The sequence below is a fragment of the Cetorhinus maximus genome, chromosome 7 (assembly GCF_964194155.1).
Source record: "Cetorhinus maximus chromosome 7, sCetMax3.hap1.1, whole genome shotgun sequence".
NCBI classification, from domain to species: domain Eukaryota; kingdom Metazoa; phylum Chordata; class Chondrichthyes; order Lamniformes; family Cetorhinidae; genus Cetorhinus; species Cetorhinus maximus.
In genome coordinates this window covers 5,575,324-5,596,066 of record NC_135885.1, presented here as the reverse complement: position 1 = coordinate 5,596,066, position 20,743 = coordinate 5,575,324, and the positions used below count along the sequence as shown (strand labels likewise).

The 20,743-nt window shown below is 45.3% G+C and overlaps 3 protein-coding genes across 10 annotated transcripts in view; 1 reads left to right on the top strand and 2 right to left on the bottom strand.

Moving 5' to 3' along the window:
* LOC144682565 (BTB/POZ domain-containing protein KCTD14-like) overlaps positions 1-20,743 on the bottom strand; it is a 1,380,231-nt gene that overhangs the window by 769,260 nt on the left and 590,228 nt on the right. The gene's annotated exons all lie outside the window — the stretch shown is intronic.
* ints4 (integrator complex subunit 4) overlaps positions 1-20,743 on the bottom strand; it is a 445,537-nt gene that overhangs the window by 340,244 nt on the left and 84,550 nt on the right. The gene's annotated exons all lie outside the window — the stretch shown is intronic.
* The window catches only part of aamdc (adipogenesis associated, Mth938 domain containing), a 112,085-nt gene that overhangs the window by 89,133 nt on the left and 2,209 nt on the right, over positions 1-20,743 (top strand). For 3 of the 6 annotated variants that reach the window (XM_078544999.1, XM_078545000.1, XM_078544998.1), the window contains 3 exons: positions 5,754-5,820; positions 9,738-9,816; positions 11,966-12,066. In XM_078544999.1, the coding sequence (XP_078401125.1) occupies positions 5,754-5,820; positions 9,738-9,816; positions 11,966-12,066 (247 nt within the window). Of the gene's footprint in view, positions 1-5,753; positions 5,821-9,737; positions 9,817-11,965; positions 12,067-20,444; positions 20,595-20,743 lie in introns of all 6 variants that reach the window. The other 3 variants (XR_013577073.1, XR_013577074.1, XR_013577075.1) reach the window with 3 other exon arrangements.

Sequence of the window (20,743 nt, the reverse complement as noted above, 5' to 3'; positions counted from 1 at the left end):
CCTGTTTATTACAAGCATCAGACAGCACAGCTCCCTGTGATTGTAGTGGAAGGTGAAGGACCAAGCCTTCTGGGTCACGATTGGTTAAAAGAAATTAAACTAAATTGGTCTGAAATTTTCTAGCTGAGAGCTGGAGAACTGCCAGAGCTGCTAAAGAAACATGACGAGGTCTTTCAAGAGGAACTGGGGAAAATCAAGGGCCTGCAGGCTAAGATCTATGTTGACCCTGAAGCAACTCCTCATTTTTTTCTATAAAGCCAGGCCTGTCCTTTATGCCCGAGAGAGAAGGTCGACACCCGAATTAAACCGTTTAGAGAAGCTGGATATTATACAGCCGGTTCAATTTTCGGAATGGGCAGCACCCATTGTCCCTGTCTTGAAACCAGATCAGACCATCCGTACCTGTGGATATTACAAGTTAACAGTAAAACAAGGCTGCCAAGTTGGACAAATACCCTATCCCCAGGATCGAGGGCCTGTATGCCAAATTAGCATTAGAGGGAGAACTTGTACTAAATTAGATATGAGTCGTGCATATCAGCAGCTGGAACTGGATGATACATCAAGAGGATTTGTAACCATAAACACGCACAAAGAGTTCTATCCATACACGTGCCGGCCTTTCGGTGTTTCTTTGGCCTGCGCAATGTTGCAGAGGGCGATGGGGAGCTTGCTGCAAGGACCACCTCAAGTTGTGGTCCACCTGGGCGACGTCCTAATAACTGGGCGAACAGAAGGGGAACACTCGGCTAACTTGGAAAAAGTCTTAAAAACGATTCTTGGAAGCAGGGGTGCGCTTGAAAAAGGAAAAGTGTACCTTTCAGGCAAGTGAAATCATTTACTTGGGCCACTGGGTGGATGCCCAAGCGTTACACCTGGTAGAAGAAAAAGTTAAAGCTATGAAGGAGGCGCCCTCACCTACAAATGTCTCAGAGCTCAAGTCATTTTTGGGTATAGTAAATTATTATGGTCGATTCCTACCCAACTTATCAATGGTCCTAGCCCCTTTACACTCATCATTTAAAAAAAACACCAACACTGGTCTTGAAAGTCAGCTCAAGAAGAAGCCTTCACGAAAGTTAAACAGCTCTTGCACCCTTTGAACTTGTTAGTACATTACAACCCGACAAAAGAATTGGTGCTAACTTGCGATGCCTCCCCCTATAGCGCGGGAATTGTACTATCACAAGATGGATGACGGTTTAGAAAGGCCACTAGGCTATGTATCCAGAACTCCCTCAACAGCCAAGAAAGGTTATTCACCAATGGAGAAAGAAGGATTATCAATTATTTTTGGAGTTAAAATATTCCATCAGTATGTACATGGCCAACACTTTACTATAGTATCCGATCACAAACCGCTCTTGGGCCTGTTTAGCGAAGCAAAAGCTATCCCTCCCATAATTTCCACAAGAATTCAAAGATGGGCTTTGATTTTATCTGCATATGAATCTACTTCTATGCACAGACCAGGGATGCATATAGCCAATGCAGATGTCCTATGTTGCCTTCTAATGCAGGAGAGCATTTAACATGCTCCGACTCCCCAAGAGATCATAGTAGTGATGAATTTTCTGGATTCTTTGCCAGTCTGCGCAAGACAAATAAGAAACTGGATGAACCCGTGATCCAGTCTTATCTAGAGTACAAGACCAAGTATTGAAAGTCCCCGAAGAATTGAAGCCATTCTTCACCCAAAGAAATGAATCCAGTAATCAGGATAGTATCTCATTACGGGGTGCACGAGTCATCGTTCCTTCACAAGGAAGAGAACCGCTCTTAACTGAGTTGCATATTGCGCAAACAGGAATTCTCAAAATGAAAATGCTTGCAAGAAGCCATATCTGGTGGCCAGGCATAGACCGTGATATAGAAAAAAACGGTTAAACACTGTCTCCAGTGCCAGCAACTACAGAAGTTACCTGTTTCAGCCCCACTGCAACCATGGGAATGGGCTGGACGACCCTGGGTGAGACTGCATATAGATTATGTGGTCCATTTCTAGGCACCAGTTCCTACTAATAATTGATGCACATTGCACATTCCAAGTAGTATTTTCAAGGCTGAGATAGACAGATTTTTAATCAGTAAGGGAATCAAGGGTTATGGGGAAAAGGCAGGAAAGTGGAGTTGAGGATTATCAGATCAGCCATGATCTCATTGAATGGCGGAGCAGACTCGATGGACCAAATGGCCTACTTCTGCTCCTACGTCTTAGGGTCTTATGGTTAGACGCGTGCGAAGTTAGATCGCCAACATCAGGTGCGAGTATAGAAAGGTTCCGCCAAAGCTTTTTCTATACATGGATTGCCAGAAGCCACTGTCTTAGACAATGGTACTGCATTTATTAGTGTTGAATTTCAAAGATTTGTGAGCCTAAATGGTATCAGACACGTAAAGGCAACACCGTATCATCTGTCATCTAACAAATTGGCCGACAGAACAAGTACAAACTTTTAAAGTTGGGATGAAAAAATTATCGGGAGGATCATTGGAGGCTAAACTTTCACGTTTTGTGTTTCATTATAGAATGACTGACCCCCCCACCACCACCCCCCCAACACTACTACAGGTTCAACACCTTCAGAATTACTTATTGCCTTTGTATAAGATTAAACCTAGTACTTCCCAATTTGGAGGGGAAAGTAGAGAACAGTTAAGGGAATCAAAAAGTGACTCACGATTTGCATAGTCGAGAGCGAGAATTTACTGTCGGTGAAACTATTTGTGCGAAACTTTGGTGGTAGATCCAGGTGGTTACCTGGTGTAATAGTTTGTGTGACTGGTCTGTTGTCAAACCACGTAGAAGTAGAGGGCCGGATCACCTGAAAACACGTTGATCATTTGAGAAGCAGGGTGATACCCAAACAAACTGATGTTCCACCTGTAACCAATACAGAACCTGTGGTTCCCGTTGTGATTGATCAGCCAAGGATATTCATACCAGATGTCTCTGTCGGAGTGGATAACATTGAACTGCCTGTGCCTAAGGAGGTACCTGATGTTGCTGTGGTTCCGGAAAATGAAGATACAGTAAGAGTTTCTAAAGTTGTGGAGCTACGGCGTTTCACCCGAATCAGGAAACCACCTGAGAGACTGAACTTTAAATTTCATAACCCGTGTAGATATTAGTAATGTCATGAATGTAGTTGATCTTATGAACACAAGTTGTAAAAAAAATTTAAAGGGGGAGGAATGTAGTAACTGTAGCTCTAAGACTTATTGTACTATGTAGTTTCATGTGACAGTGTGAATGAATCAGCCCAAAGCGCGGGGAACCTTAGGGGTGGACTTGTGTCCAATTGTGGTCCTTGATGGAAGTATGTAACTGCTGCTGAAGCCCTGTAAATAAAAGTTCACTGTTTCTCCTGAGAAACCTGTCTGGAAAATCAAGTCCATAACAGGTGGTGAGCTGCCTTCTTGAGCCGCTGCCGTCCATGTGGTGTAGGTACACCCACAGTGCTGTTAGGGAGAGAGAGAGTTCCAGGATTTTGACCCAGCGACAGCAGTAGAGGAACAGGCGATATATTTCCAAGTCAGGATGGCCTGTGGCTTGGAGGGGGGACTTGCAGGTGGTGGTGTTCCCCATGTGTCTGCTGCCCTTGTCCTTCTAGATAGTAGGGGTTAGGGTGCTGTCCAAGGACACAATACTTCACTTTATTACTTTTTCTTAACCATCAGCACGAGAGGGAGGGAAAGCATATTTTTTTTGGATTAGATGATGTTTACTGGGCGTCACTTGAGTTCTTGAAGCCTCTGCTTTTATTGCTTTTACAAGAAAAATTCCTTTGAAGAAAAATTGACCTTCGTTTGTTGCCTTGACTTAGTGGTGTCTCATTACTTTGCAGTTTGTATCCTTTTATCCTCTTTAAAAATGCATGTAAACAAGCAGATTGAGCACTCCGCTGAATCTGATAGCTACAGGGGTCTAGACCATAAATTAGTGGAATCAAATATCACAAGCTAGTAAGAATACTCCAGCAGCTATGCTCAACAATTAATCCACCGATGCCGACTGGTGTAAAGTTCGCTCTGTGTGGGCGGGTGTATGGGCAGGTGAGGGTTGAAGTCACTTATTTATAAATTGTTACCATGCCTATGGAGACGGTTATCTTTTTAAAAAGAGATTGGAATTCCCAGTGACCAGCTCAAAGGATCACACAGCAAGATTGAATGTTTTAAGATTTTTACCGTAACCAACGCCCTAAAAGCAACAGAGATTAAACATTAAGGTAAAAGCAAAATACAGCGGATGCTGGAAATATGGAATATAAACAGAAAATGCTGGAAAAGCTCAGCAGGTCTGACAGCACCTGTGAAGAGAGAAACAGAGCTCTGAAGAGGAGTCATACGGACTCAAAACGTTAACTCTGTTTCTCTCTCCGCAGATGCTGTCAGACCCGCTGAGTTTTTCCAGCATTTTTCTGTTTTCATTTTATAGATTAAACATTACTTAGTAGGTTAGCTAATGCTCTAAACTACAGGAAAGGTATCATTTCTGAGGGGCTGGAAAATTCCGGCCATAGTCTTGATTTAAAGTCCATCTCCTCCCAGTGACACAGGATCTCTGTTCCCTGCGTCACCAAGGTGCATCTTCCAGTGCCCTTTTAAACTAATCCCTCTTCATTCAGCCCTTTGAGCACAATGGACTCCGCGTTGTAAGGTTCCATATGGTGATTCTTTTCACCATCCTCAAAAGTAGGTTCCGTTCTCAGCTGCCCTTTGCTGGGCACTTAACCCCCAAAAAGCAATCCTTCAGTTCTGTTTGGAATAGCAGTACCTGGTACGAGTTTCTCTCTTTTCCCAACTCCTTCGGTCTGACTGACTCTGAGAGTCTGTGAATCTGCTTCGGTAAGGCCAGCTGCCCATTTCTTTGTGTCCAGCAACAGGTTTTACGGCCCCATCGCAGCGTTGGCGGGGTGGTAAAATGCAGCAAGCCGTTCCCGCTGGTGTAAAATTCCACCCCAGGTGTTAAATCTCACACTTGACTGCGAATAAGTCTTAATCTGTGCCCCCTTTCCCATGGCAACCAAGTCACATGATCTTATTGCTAGGCAGAGGTCATATGCCACTCCCCACTATGTCATTTTACCTGGAATTAAAATAGACAGTTTAAAACATAACCAACTTATAATGTCCAGTGGTCTTTGTTACAAAGTCCAGCCGCCCCCACAGTTGTATTGTCTCCCGCCTGTGGCTCAGTTGGTAGCGCTCTCACCTCCAAAGGTTGTGAGTTCAGGTCCCACTCCAGGACCTGAGCACAAAATTCTAGATTAGAGGGAGTGCTGCACCGTTGGAGGTTCCATCTTTTGCGTGAAATATTAAACCGAGGCCCTGTCTGCCCCTTCAGGTGGGCGTAAAGGATAAGATGGACTATGTTGAAGAAAGTCGGGAGAATTTGAATTCAATAAAAAATCCGGAATTAAAAGTCTAACGATGGCCAATGATCATGAAACCATTGCCGATTGTCGTAAAAAACCCTAACTTCCTTCTGCCGTTCTTACCTGGTCTGGCCGACATGTGACTCCAGACCCACAGCAATGTGGTTGACTCTTAAATAGCAGGCCGTGGCCTCCTCAAAGTGACTCTCTCCCATCCCACGAATGATTTTTTTTAAAAATCCTGACGTAATCGAAGATTGACAGAAAGTTTGGATCTAATGGTGGAGTAGAAATTCATTTTATGTTACGTTAAAGTCACTGCAGGAGCAGAGTTTAGGCTTATAAGTCTCTGCATTGTGTTTGCTCTTTCAGGTTACATGTGCACATGTTGAATGGACCCCTTCTTGCGTTGCTCTTCCCTGTCACCAACACCAGACTGGTGAGTGTTTGGACTTGTGTCCACGGATTTAAACCTGTTCCTCGTGGGTTTGGCTGTTTAGAAATTAGTCAGGACCCACCTTTTCAGGCCCAGACTGTGTGCGCTGGGCAAGAGCCCAAGCCCCAGTTCAGAGAGTTCTTGAGACAGCTCCGAAATTGGTTCGTTGCCAACGTGAGCCGAGTTGCTGGTCTTAAGCCCCTCTGCAGGCAGCTCACCCCACGAGACAAAGGCTGTGGATCAGTTCCAGGAGAGATGCCTGATCAAGGGGGAGGAAGATCAGCTGGAATGTGGAGTCAGAGGGACTGAGCAACGGGGAAGATTTTGGAGGGAATGTGCAGTCGAGGCGTAGCGGGAGGAGTATTGTGGAGTTTGGGATGGGGAGAGATTAGCAGGAATGTGGAATCAGGTAGAGGAAGCGGGGGAGGGTGGAAATCGGGATGAATGTGGCGTTACAAATGTGAGGTTTGTAAACTTGCTATGTTTTGGGACTGTGCCTTTGACTTAGTGTAAATTGATGGGGTCATGTGACCTGCTGAGCTCTGCGTAACCAGGCCTGGGTGAAGTGGCTGTTAAAGATGTAAAGGAGGCCTGGGTTGAACGAAAGTGCAAGGTGTTAACACTTGGAAACACTGGTGGCAGCATCTGTGTTTACAGTGGTTAGACTGACAGTCTCCAAAGTCCCAGGAAGGTGTTGAGAATGTCAGGTTGTAAACAGTTATGCTTTAAGCTGTCCATTTTGTTCATTTGTTGTCACCATAGCCTTATGGGTGGGGCTTTTGACATCACTTTGCTTCTTTTCTGGTTTTCTTCAAGCTGCCCTCAGTCCACGTCTCAATGTTATCCACCTGTCCGCTTTTTCTTCTTCCCCTTCTGTTTTTAACCCCAATTTCTCCTTCATCTGTTGTCAGGACAAACGGGTGTCGGTTCTTCGTTTCCAATGTCAATACTTGACTATCTCTCTAACTGTACTTAGTGACCCTTTTGATTCCTGAACTTCTACTCTTCATCTAACCCACTCATTTGTCATTCTGTCTATCGAGCGCCCTCTGCCGTACCCACATTTCAAAAGCTATAATCCTTCTCTCATCCTAGTTCTTCAGAGTCCAACTCTTGCATTCCTAGAGTGCAACATTCTTTCCAAGTGACAGTACTAGACGTTTTTTTCAGCTTCACGCTGATGCTTTGTCCATTTACTTCCAAGATAAAAAAGAGTTCGGGCCTCAAGGATAGCTTTGCAGCATTTCTACCTGGATACAAGGCCCATGTGATTCACATTGCCATGAGATGGGCTTTTGAGGGGGGAAGGTTGTCTAATATATCCCTGAAATTCTCAGACAAGGCAGTCTGCTAGGACCTATGAGAGAGAGAGAAGGAGAAAGTAGTTAGAGTTCGAAAGTCTCTATGGTTCACCGCACTGGAATGTGGGTGGGAGCTCATGCTCGAATTGAAAAGACTAAATTTGTGAGGATTTGAAACAAAGCTGCAAGATTCACATAGCTTGCGCTAGTGAGAGAAGCTCACTGGAAAGGAAAGGAATGAAAGTAAATCCTCAGGGACAGAAATCCCTTTAGATTGGGTCCACAAAAATCAAATGATTACTTAAGAGGCAATGTAGTGTAGACCCATGAAGTGGGTTTTTCAGCTGTGTTAAAACTAAAAGGGGAAAGTTCTGTTCTGTAGTTTGAAGTATAAGTTGCCTACAACAATAGTGTTTTGTCAACAGTGCTTTTAGTCTGTTTGTTACAGTAAAAGCCTTAAAATGTGAAATCTTGCCATGTCATCCTTTCAGCTACCAAGTGGAAGTTCAGTTTTCTCTTTTTGAAGTTATCAGTCTTTATGGGCATCATAACAGTGGAGTCAGGAAGAGGGTGAGAGAAAGGAGATCAGTAGGATTGTGGATTGAGCGAAGGGGGTGATCTCCTGCTCCTGACTCCACATAAAACTGATCGTTTTTTTAAAAAATGTTTTAGTAACATCTGATGGAGCCACTGAAGAATCCTAAGAGGGGCACATGACCAGAGAGGCTTCCGCAAAGGACGAAAACACACTCAGATGCCAGATAGGATCAGGAGTAAAGGTCATTGGCTGTCCCTGCAATGCCCTAATGCTGATTGAGGCTGCTGGTTATCTGAAACCCTCCAGAATGCCTGAATTGCCCGAAAAAAATCCAAAGGTAATGCCAGGATCTGGAGTAGGTTGAGAACTGGCACCAAACGAAACCTTGGGTTTGGGAAGTAATGTAGCTTCCCAATTCTTCCCCCTCACCAGTGCCCCAACAGGGCCCTGTCAGTGATCCTATCATAAAGATCATATCCAGAAGAATTAAGACATCGTGAAATAGCTCCACGAGAAGGATTGTATCAGGAGAGTTTGCCAAACAAGCCCTTTCCTCCCACTGCCTTTCCTGGCACAAACCAGGGGTATAAAGGACACCTGTGTCCGTGGGCCCCTTGGAAACCATCATTCTTTTTCTATATAATTAACACTGGTTGACCTAACACAAGAGAGCCTTGCATGACATCATACGTCATCTCTCAGAACCAGTTAGATGCGAGTGTTGCTATTTTGGGAAATGTGCACATCTTGCGCACAGCAAGATCCCATAAAGTCGCTAAATTGAATGACCAGTTAATTTGTGCGTTTCCTTTTTTTCAATGTACTGGGAAGAACGTTGGCTAGGGCACCACGTCTCATCCCTTCAAAATAGTGCAACTAGACCATGCAAACAGGCAGACATGCCCCATGTTTAACATGTCATGCGAAGGATGGCATCTCCAACAATGCAGCCATTGCTCTGTACTCCCAGAGCTACTCTCTTGTCTTGGTCTAAAGCACGAGCTGTACCCTGATATAGGGGTTTGATCTCGTAGACCCTTAACCCAGAGGACGAGTGTTACCAAGCCAATGCCCAGCCAAAACAGCAGCTTTTTAATGCTTAACATCCAATAATTTAGAATCATAGAATGATACAGCACAGGAGGAGGCCATTCAGCCCAACATGCCTGTACTGGCTTTTTGAAAGAGACATCCAATTAATCCCACTTGCCTGCTGTTTCCTTGTAGCCTGGTAATGTTTTCCCCTTCAAATATTTATCCATTTTCCTTTTGAAAATTACTGTTGAATTTCCTTCTAACATCCTTTCAGGCAGTGCATCCCAAATCATAATATCTCCCTGTGTAAAAGAAAAATGTCTTCTTATCTCCCATCTGGTTCTTTTTGCCATCATTCCTGTGGTCAACCCTCTTGTCACTGGGAACAATTTCTCCTTATTCACTCTATCAAAACCCTTTGTGATTTTAAACACCTCTGTTAGATCTCCCCTTGACCCTCTCTGCTCTGAGGAGAACAAACCCACCATCTCTAGTCTCTTCAAATAACGAATGCCCCTTGTTTCTGACACCATTCTAATAAATCTCCTCTGCTCCATCTCAAAGGGATTTGCTGAAAAGAGAAAAATGTCACAGAAGCTTTTCATCTAGCTGATCAATCCTGAATGCGCTAATCGCTATACTAACAACCAATGTATGATAATCAGTCAAGCTGATAACGCGGCTCATTTACACTTGCTAGAAGTAACATACATTCACTGAAAGGGACCTGTTCTCTGCAAACAAAAGGAATATGTTCAAACCTTGTGCCTTTTTTTTAATTACTCGGGAACCTGAGGAGCCTGTAGTTCCCCGTTGCTTTCTCCATGGCAATGCCTCAGCCAATCAGAATCAACTTGCCAACAAATCAGCACCCTTTTCTCCTATAGTATAAATTGTTGTGATTGTTTGAAATTTGGTGTTCTTGAATTTGTCCTGATGCATGCAAGCTTTGACAACATGTCTCCCTTTTCAACAATATTCAAATTCTAAGGGATTTGTTCAGATGTGTGTGATGTTTCTCTAACTTGTGTTGTCCTTGCTTGCAGCTTCCATTTGAGACAGAGGTGTATTACATTCAGCACACCCTAATGTATATCGTTCCCCTTTACTTGCTCAACAAAGGTGGTGAGTATAACAGGCCAGTTATTTTATGTAACTTCCTGATGCCGGAGAAAGGGAGATTTCTCATATAGTACCTTACACAACTTCAAGATGTACCAAAGGACTTTACAGACAATGACGTACTTTTTTTTGAAATCATATGCTCTTGTAATGTAGAAAACCAGTTTGTGCACAGCAAGCTCCCATAGACAGCAATGTGACGATGACCAGATAATCTGTTTTTTGTGTTGTTGGTTGAAGGATAAATATTGACCAAGGCAGCAGGGCATGGAGGTGAACTCCCATCCACTTCTCTTAAATAAAAAAGTGCCGTGGGATCTTTTAAATCCCCTTGAGGGGCAACTGTTTAGTGTCTCATCCAAAAAAAAGGTACCTCTGACAGTGCAGCACTCCCTTCGTACTGGAGTGTCGGCCTAGATTATGGAGTGGGACTGGAACCCATAATTGTCTGCTTGCAATATGACATGCAGGTATACTTCTCAACTATCCCATTTTAATCCAAGCTTCCTGATCTTGTTACGATCCTGTTAGGGACATTAACATTTGAAGAAGACATCTGAACATCCAGCAATTAACCAACAGAACTACACCACAAGATTTCACATTATTTTTCAAACAAAAACTTTATTGTGTATATAAAGAGAAATTAAACAAAGCAAGCACCACTGAGTTAATACAATAGCTTTAAAGACTTATGCTATAAACCCAGTTCTACTTTTTACTTCTCCCCCTACCCCTGCCCTAAGAGTTCCCTTATCTTATGAAATCTTGAAAAATAATTCGGTTCTCCTGGGATCAATCCAAAAGGTATGTCACAGCCCTCCGGAATTTACTTTAATTCTCCTTAGTATTCCAGTTATTCCTTGAGCTACAAATTACATGAGGATCCTTCCATTATCTTTTAGCTAAGCGATCCCCCAATTTTCTTTAAACACCTCACGACTGTGGACTCTTCAGCTCCCTGTCCTGCCTTTGGACATACATGGACTGCTTTTGCCCTGTCTGCTCCCACAGCTTCTGCGGAGCTCTTTCCAAGCTCACTATTCAAGCTAACTGCTTTCTGCCACAAGGCGCTGTGAGGACCACTGTAGATCTCTTCCACTAGCTACAGGCTAGAGCAAATCTCACAAAACCCAAACTGAGCTGCCTGCCTCTGTTAGCAAACAAACACAAATAGATTAAACAAAAGAACCTTCTAACCAAGGCTCCACTCTGAATCATTATCTTTAGGGCAACGTGGCTTGCTTTGGGACGATTACATAAAAACATAAGAAAAAACAAATGTAAATTAGTTATTTTACCTTCAACACAACTCTTTGATACTGCAACCCATAGAAATAATTTATATTTCTAATGGATGTAATTACCCTCTTTCCAGACTATCTGGCTCAATTACATGCTTGGAGATAGATTTATTCCTTGTTCAAGTTTTTTTTTTCTCTATCAATTCTGACCTTGCAAGATAAATACAGGCTATCTTTTAAGTTAAATGAACCCAACCTTGCAGAATTTGAACTCAATTAATAAACCTGGAATATAAAGCTAGTCTCACTGATTGTGATCATGAAACTTTCATTGATTGTCGTGAAATCCCATCTGGTTCACTAATACTCATTTAGGGAGGGAAATCTGCCGCCCTTGTTCGGTCTGGCCTGCATGTGACTCCAGACCCACAGCAATGTGGTTGATTCTTAACTGCCCTCTGAAATGGCCTAGCAAGCCACTCAGTTCAAGACCAATTAGGGATGAGCAACGAATGCTGGCCTTGCAGCAACACCCACAGCCCGTGAATAATAGAGAGAGAAAAATCTAACCAAAATTTGTCACAGAGCCAGTGAGGGAAATATTCGTACATGTGACACAAAAGCTTGGTCAAAGAGGTAGGTTTTAAGGAGTGTCCTAAAGGAGGAGAAAGAAATGGAGAGGCTTAGGGAGGAAGTTCAGGAGGTTAAGGGCTTAGATGGCTGAAAGTAGAGCCACCATTGGTGAGGCAAAGAAGCAGGGCCTGCCTAAGAGGCCAGAATTGGAGGAGCATAGAGCTCTTTGAAGAGTTGGAGGAGGTTACAGAGTTGAGGATTGGATGAGACCACAGAACTTTTTGAACGTGAGGATGAGATTCATCAAGAACTGTAACTTTCTCTCAATTTTTCAGGTATATACAAACCAGAGCCTTTGAATGACTTCTGGTGGCCACTGCTTGCGACAGGTGTGTTATTTCTCTATCACTACACCATTCTTCAGGCCCTGGGACTGGTGAGTACTCGTATTAATTTGGGTTGAGACATTTTCATTGAGAAAGATTTACAGATTATATCGGCCTAGGATCAGTTTGCACTGGGTAGTGGCCCCCGGGTAGGCCTTGGGAGGGAGGAGGAGTGGCACGAAGGAGGGTGGTGATCAAGAGGGTGGGACTGGGAGGAAGTCAAGCAAGTGGTGGGGTATGGGGACAGCTAGGAGCAGAAGTACTGCTGGTGACCAGTAGATCGACTGGGTGGTGGGATGGGTGAGAGATCTAGTCCAGATTTGGGGAGGGTGGGGTTTGTTTATCAATAGCTGATACGGAAGAGCATAAGACATGGAAGCAGAAATTAGGCCATTCGGCCCATCAAGTCTGCTCCGCCATTCAATCATGGCCATGAGTTTAACTTGTACCCGGGATGAGCACTCCTATACCTCCCAGCCCCACATTTTGTTAAACATACCTTTAAATGTACCTTCTTTGGTGGTGGTCCCTTTCAGGGCCCCAGTGCAAACCTGATTTTCCTGAATGTAGTCTCTCCCTGCGTCAGCTGCGCTCAGGGAAAGCAGTTTGAAATGGTGTGTCCTTTAATCGTATGTGGCCTGAGTCATCTCATTTGATGCCAAGTGTTATTTGGCAGGCATTTCCAGTGTAGAATGGCCCACCATTTGGTTCCAGGGATGGGGGATTTTTGCTATGGGGTTAGGTTGGAGAAGCTGGGGTTGTTCCCCTTGGAGCGAAGAGATTAAGGGGAGATTTGATAGAGGGGGGACAAGATGATGACAGGTTTAGATAAGGTAGATGAAGAAAAGCTGTTCCAGTTTGCTGATGCTATAAGGAATAGCAGGAACAGATTTAAGGCTTTGGGCAAGGGATCCAGGGGGATGGGGTGGGGTGGAGTGGGGGATGTGAGGAAGAAGTTTTTTATGCAGCAAGTGGTAATGAGCTGGAACCCTCTGCCCACGAGAGCGATGGAAATGGAGAGGATCAATGATTTCTAAAGGAAATTGGACGAGCTTTTGAGAAAAATAAACTGGAAGAGCTACGGGGATGGAGACTGACTGGATTGCTCTACAGAGAGCTGGCACCGATTCGATGGGCTGAACGGCCTCTCTGTGCTATAACGGACTGGTCTGACTCTGTATTGGACTCTTTGGCACCTATTTTAAGTCTGCAAAATAGCACAACGCTGTAGAATTTCTAGACCATTGTGCATTGGTTAAAGGTGGTAGCATTCCGGGTCAGAACATCATGGGTTCAAAAGCCTGGAGAATGACATCATGCGAGGGTCAAAGCTCCGGTTCAGTATGGAGGGAAAAGGTTAAAATCAAAAATGAATCTGTCTCTCTTCAAACATCAGAAAATTAGTACTTAGTCTGTGCATCAACAACGGAGATTTGATAATTGTCAGGTTTAAAAATATCACTCTTGTATTAGTCAGAATATATTTCAGTACAAGTTTCTTAAAATAGAAGATTAATTACAGGAGAAATTGTGGTACAAGCCCCTCCGGAACCACAAAGAATAGATTCCAGCAGGGATCACAGGGTAACAATCAGGATCGGATAGAGAAAGTTCCAGAAATTCACCGAACCTCCATCAACATCCAAGAGAGAATAGGCTAGCGGGTCAGGTTTCATCCTAAAGGAAACTAATTTCCACCTACGTTCCCCGCCCCCCCCCCAAATCCAATCCTGGACTGGAAATATTAAACCCAAACGCACCCTTGGGAAGGATATACTGACCTTGGATGGGATGAAGTGCAGATTCACCAGAATCATTTTTGGACTGAAAGGGTTAAATTGAGCGACAGATTGTATTGTCTAGCCTTGTGTTCTCTTGAGCTGGAAAGATGAAGGGGGTGATCTGACTAATGCGTTTAAAATGACTAAGGGAGTTGATTGGGCAGAAAGAGACAACTTATTTCTTCTAGTGTTGGGTTGGTGGGGGTGGGGGGAAGGGGAGTGTCCAGAACAAGAGGGCAGAACCTTAGAATTAGAGCCAAGCTGTTCAGGAGCGAGGTCAGGAACACAGCACCTCTTCATGAGTGAAGCACATCTTCACACAAAGAGTAGAAATCTGGAACTCACTCTCCCCAAAAAGCTCTTGAGACTGGGGGCAAGGTCAATTGAAAATGTAAGAACTGAAATTGATTGATTGTTGGGCAAGATATTAAGAGTTACAGAAGCAAGGTGGGTAAGTTGAGTTAAGATGAAACAAAATGCTGCAATGCTAAAATAAAAACAAAGTGCTGGAGAAACTCAGCAGGTCTGGCAGCATCTGCGGAGAGGGAAACAGAGTTAATGTTTCGAGTCCGTATGATTCCCTAGTTGCCCTTGAGAAGGTGGTGGTGAGCTGCCTTCTTGAACCGCTGCAGTCCATGTGGTGTAGGTACACCCACAGTGCTGTTAGGGAGGGAGTTCCAGGATTTCGACCCAGTGACAGTGAAGGAACGGCGATATATTTCTAAGTCAAAATGGTGAGTGACTTGGAGGCAAACTTCCAGGTGGTGGTATTCCCATCCATCTGCTGCCCTTGTCCTTCTAGATGGCAGTGGTCGTGGGTTTGGAAGGTGCTGTCTAAGGCGCCTTGGTGAATTCCTGCAGTGCATCTTGTAGATGGTACACACTGCTGCTACTGTGCATCAGTGGTGGAGGGAGTGAATGTTTGTCGATGTGGTGCCAATCAAGCAGGCTGCTTTGTCCTGAACGGTGTCCAGCTTCTTCAATGTTGTAGGATCTGCACTCATCCAGGCAAGTGGGGAGCATTCCATCACACGCCTCCTGACTTGTGCCTTGTAGATGGTGGACAAGCTTTGGGGAGTCAGGAGGTGAGTAATTCGGTGCAGGATTCCTAGCCTCTGACCTGCTCTTGTAGCCACAGTATTTATATGGCTAGTCCAGTTCAGTTCCTGGTCAATGGTAACCCCCAGGACGTTGATAGTGGGGGATTCAGTGATGGTAATGCCATTGAACATCGAGGGGTGATGGTTGGCTTCTCTCTTGTTGGAGATGGTCATTGCCTGGCACTTGTGTGGCGCAATTGTTACTTGCCACTTGTCAGCCCAAGCCTGAATATTGTCCAGGTCTTGCTGCATTTGGACCTGGACTGCTTCAGTATCTGAGGAGTTAAAAATGGTGCTGAACATTGTGCAATCATCAGCGAACGTCCCCACTTCTGACCTTACGATGGAAGGAAGGTCATTGATTAAGCAGCTGAAGATGATTGGGCCGAGGACACTACCCTGAGGAACTCCTGCAGTGATGTCCTGGAGCTGAGATGACTGCCCTCCAACAACCACAGCCATCTTCCTTTTGTGCTAGGTATGACTCCAACCAGCGGAGAGTTTTCCCCCTGATTCCCATTGACTTTAGATTTGCTAGAGCTCCTTGATGCCACACTTGGTCAAATGCTGCCTTGATGTGAAGGGCAGTCACTCTCACCTAACCTTGGGAGTTCAGCTCTTTTTAAAGTAACCTCTTCCATTACTTTACTGATGATCGAGAGTAGACTGATGGGGCAGTAATTGGCTGGGTTGGATTTGTCCTGCTTTTTGTATGCAGGACATACCTGGGCAATTTTCCACATAGTTGGGTAGATGCCAGTGTTGTAGCTGTGCTGGAACAGCTTGGCTAGGGGCGCGGCAAGTTCTGGAGCACAAGTCTTCTGATGCCAGAATGCTGTCAGGGCCCATAGCCTTTGCAGTATCCAGTGCCTTCTGCCGTTCCTTGATATCACGTGGAGTAAATTGAATTGGCTGAAGACTGGCAACTGTGATGCTGGGGACCTCCGGAGGAGGCCGAGATGGATCATCCACTCAGCACTTCTGGCTGAAGATTTTTGCGAATGCTTCAGCCTTATTATTTGCACCCATGTGCTGTGCTCCCCCATCATTGAAGATGGGGATATTTGTGGACCCTCCTCCTCCAGTGAGTTGTTTAGTTGTCCACCACCATTTACAACTGGATGTGGCAGAACTGCAGAGCTTAGATCTGATCCGTTGGTTGTGGGATCGCTTAGCTCTGTCTACAACTTGCTGCTTATGCTGTTTGACACGCAAGTAGTCCTATTTTATAGCTTCACCAGTCGACACCTCATTTTTTTTTTAGGTATGCCTGGTGCTGCTCCTGGCATGCCCTCCTGCACTTTTCATTGAACCAGGGTTGATCCCCTGGCTTGATGGTAATGGTAGAGTGGGGGATATGCCAGGCCATGAGGTTACAGATTGTGTTTGAGTACAATTCTGCTGTTGCCGATGGCCCACAGCGCCTCATGGATGCCCAGTCTTGAGTTGCTAGATCTAGATCTAGTTGCTAGATTAGGTTTTATACCATTGAAAAAGGAGGGAGGGTCAGGTGGAACAAAAGGGAAGGTCAGGGATGGGTTAGAGGGTGGGGAAGATTAAATGACAAAAATGTCATGGAACAAAAAGCATAGGGAGTGGTAATGGCAGCAGTAAAGGAACAAAGTATTCGTCCGGAGTATGTGTTAATAGCAGAATAAAGGTCAGTGCTGTCTGAAAGCAAAACATGAGAACGAGATGCAGATTGGATCGAGAGGAAAGATTCAAAATGGTGGACAGAATTCAGGCTCTGAAATTGTTGAACTCAATGTTAAGTCCAGAAGGCTGTATGTAAAGTGCCTAATTGGAAGATGAGGTGGTGACCCCCCCCAGTTTGCGTTGGGTTTCACTAGAATACGGTAGCAGGTTGAGGACAGAAATGTGAGCAAGATGGTGAATTGAAATGGCAAGTGACCGGAAGGTCACGGTCACGCTTGCGGACTGAGCGAAGGTGTTCGGTCAAGTGGTCACCCAGTCTAAATAAATCACTGCTTCACCTGGAAGGAGATTTGGAGCCTTGGATGGTGAGGAGGGAGGAGGTAAAGGGACAGGTGTCACACCTCCTGCGATTCCATGGGAAGGTGCTGTGGGAAGAGGATGAGATGGTGGGGGTGATAGAGGAATGGACAAGGGTGTCGGAGAGGGAACAGTCCCTTCGGAACACTGACAGGGGAAGGCATGGGGAGATGTGCTTGGTGGTGGCTGGAAATGGTGGGATTGGTGGAGGAATGGAGTTAAGATAAAGATCAGCCATGTTCTAACTGAATAGCAGAATAAGACTGAGGGGCTGAATAGCCTTCTATTCTATCTGTCTAATTGTAATACACCTCAGCCCTGAAAATGACTGTCACCCGGGTTCAGCAGCAGCATGCTCCACTCTGGGTCCAAAGATCATGGGGTCAAGCCCCACATCAGACACTTGAACACAATCTCGGCTGACACTCCAGTGCAGCACTGAGGGAATGCCAAACTATTTGCGTGCTATTGTTCCGATGAGATTTTAAACCAAGCGCCTGATCACTTGTTCAAGTGGATGTTAAAGATCCCCTGGCACTGGTGTCCTGGCCAACTTTCCTCCCTCAGCTGCATGGTCCTTCATCTTACTGTCAACTGTTGATCAGTCAGTAGTACTCTCGCCTCTCGGAAGGTTCCAGGCTCAATCCCCATACCAGAGGACTTGAGCACAAAAATCAAAGCTGACACTCCAGTGGCTGCAGAGGTAGTGCTACGCTGTGGGAGGTGCCGGCTTCCAGATGAGACGTTAAATTGAGGAACCTTCTGCTCTCTCATAAAGGACCCCACGATACTATCACAAAGCAAATCAGAGTTCTTCTCCCTATTGCTCTGGCTCATATTTATCCCTCAATCAACATCATGAAAAGAGATTATCTGGTCGTTATCACATTGCTGTTTGTGGGAGCTTGCTGTGCGCAAATTGGCTGCTGTGTTTCCTACATTACGAAAGCGACTTCAAAAAAGTACTTCATTGGCTGTAAAGCATTGGAGATGTCCTGTGGTCATCAAAGGTGCCATATAAATGCAAGTCCTGTTTTTATTTTACTGCTTTTGGTGACACGTGATGTGTACAAACTAGCTGCTACGTTACATTACATAGCAATTCACTGCACCGTTTCTGAGAGAGATGACAAGGCACTACCTTTGTAATTCATCATAAGAAAAAGTCTTGCATTTCTATAGCGCCTTTCATAACCTCAGGATGTCCCAAAGCGCTTCAGTCAATTAAGCACTTTTGAAATGTAGTCACCGCTATTAATGCAGGAAATGTGGCAGTCAATTTGCTCACAGCAAGCTCCCACAAACAGCAATGTGATAATGACCAGATAATCTGTTTAAGTGATGTTGGTTGAGGGATGAATATTGAACAGGGCATGGGGGCGGGTGGGGGGGGTAAACCCCCTGCATTTCTTTGAAATAATGCACTGGGATCTTTTTTGCCCAGTGGGTAGGGCAGACAGACCCTCAGTTTAACATCTCACCTGAGAGACAGCTTCTCTGATAATGCAACAGTCCCTCAGTACTGCACTAGGGATGTCAATCTAGATTTTTGGGCTCACATCTCTGGAATGGTACTTGGACTGTCAAGCTCTGACCCAGAGGCGAGAGTTATACCCTGCGAACCATGGCTAACACCTTTAAGGGTCAAACCAGGGACCCCTCCCACAACCCTTTCTTCGGTACATCGATGATTGCTTCGGTGCTGCTTCATGCTCTCGTCTGAATCTGGAAAAAATTATTAATTTTGCTTCCAATTTCCACTCCTCCATCATTTTCACGTGGTCCATCACTGACACTTCCCTTCCCTTCCTTGACCTCTCTGTCTCAATTTCTGGCGATAGACTGTCCACCAATATTCATTACAAGCCTACCGACTCTCATAGCTCCTCACACCCCGCTTCCTGTAAGGACTCCATCCCATTCTCTCAGTTCCTTCGCCTCCATCACATCTGTTCTGACGATGCCACTTTCCAAAACAACTCCTCTGACATGTCCTCCTTCTTCCTTAACCGAGGTTTTCCACCCACGGTGGTTGACAGGGCCCTCAACCGTGTCCGGCCCATCTCCCGCGCATCTGCCCTCACACCTTTCTCTCCCTCCCAGAACCATGACAGGGTCCCCCTTGTCCTCACTTATCACCCCACCAGCCTCCGCGTTCAAAGGATCATCCTCCGCCATTTCCACCAACTCCAGCATGATGCCACCACCAAACACATCTTCCCTTCACCGCCCCCCCGCCCTCCCGGCAGCATTCCGCAGGGATCGTTCCCTCCGGGACACCCTGGCCCACTCCTCCATCACCCCCTACACCTCAACCCCCTCCCACGGCACCTTCCCATGCAACTGCAGAAGGTGCAACACCTGCCCCTTTACTTCCCCTCTCCTCACTGTCCAAGGGCCTAAAAACTCCTTTCAAGCGAAGCAGCATTTCATTTGCACTTCCCTCAATTTAGTCCACTGCATTGGCTGCTCCCAATGTGGTTTCCTCTACATTGGAGAGACCAAACGCAGACTGGGTGACCGCTTTGCGGAACACCTTTGGTCTGTCCGCAAGCATGACCCAGGCCTCCCTGTCGCTTGCCATTTCAACACACTACCCAGTTCTCATGCCCACATGTCCGTCCTTGGCCTGCTGCACTGTTCCAGTGAAGCTCAACGCAAACTGGAGGAACAGCAACTCATCTTCCGACTAGGCACTTTACAGCCTTCTGGACTTAATATTGTGTTCAACAACTTCAGATCGTGCACTCTCTCCTCCATCCCCACCCCCTTTCTGCAATAATTTATCATTTAAAAAAAATATATTTTTCTTTTCCCACCTATTTTTAAATTTATTTCCATCCATTGTTTCATCTCCACCTTTTAGCCCATTTCAATCCCTTCCCCCCACCCCAACCCCACTAGGGCTATCTGTACCTTGCTCGTCCTGCTTTCTACCCTTAATGTCCCCATTAGCACATTCCTTAGCTAATATCACCACCGTCAACGCCCCTTTGTCCTTTTGTCCATGACATCTTTGGCAATCTCTTCTTTGCCTCCACCTATCACTGGCCCTCTATCCAGCTCTACCCGTCCCACCCCCCCTTCTACCAGCTTATATTTCATCTCATTTCTCTATTTCCTTAGTTCTGATGAAGTCATACGGACTCGAAATGTCAACTGTGTTCCTCTCCGCAGACACTGTCAGACCTGCTGAGCTTTTCCAGCTATTTTTATTTTTGTTTTTGTTTTGACCCTGTTCATCTACGTGGGTCACCAAGAAGGGAAGACCTATGGAACCATTTCAGCCAAAGATGAAAGGAGTTACAAAATAAGCTCTCAGGAAAAGATCATTGAAACAGGCAGTATAAATGGGTTAGCAGAGATAAATCTGTTTCTGGAGAGAGAGAGAGAGAGAGAGAGAGAGAGAATTGAATGAGTCGTTGGTGGTGTGTTACAGTTCACTCCGAGTCCAAGTTGCTGTGGCAACATGCACTTGCCTTCTTTCGATCACATGACTTATCCGGATTCTCTCCTGCTCTTACCGTCTGCCAGTTGGGAGGTTTTACAGGTTGATTCTCAACGCTGTTTGGCAGCGTTACGAATGCACCTTCCATAGCTGTCAGGTCCTGGGGTGGGATTTGAACCCGGAGCTTCTGGCTCGGAGTGCCACCGACTGCACCACAGGACCTCCAGAGTGAGTAGGTAGGTTTATATAATAGAAGAGGTCTTGGGCCAAATTACCTCTCTCTAAGACTTCATAAGATTTCTTGAAAGTACTCTGAATACAAAATGCTCGGCAAATTCCAATTAGAATGGTAGAATCTTTCAGCGCAGGAGGAACCTGTTTTAGT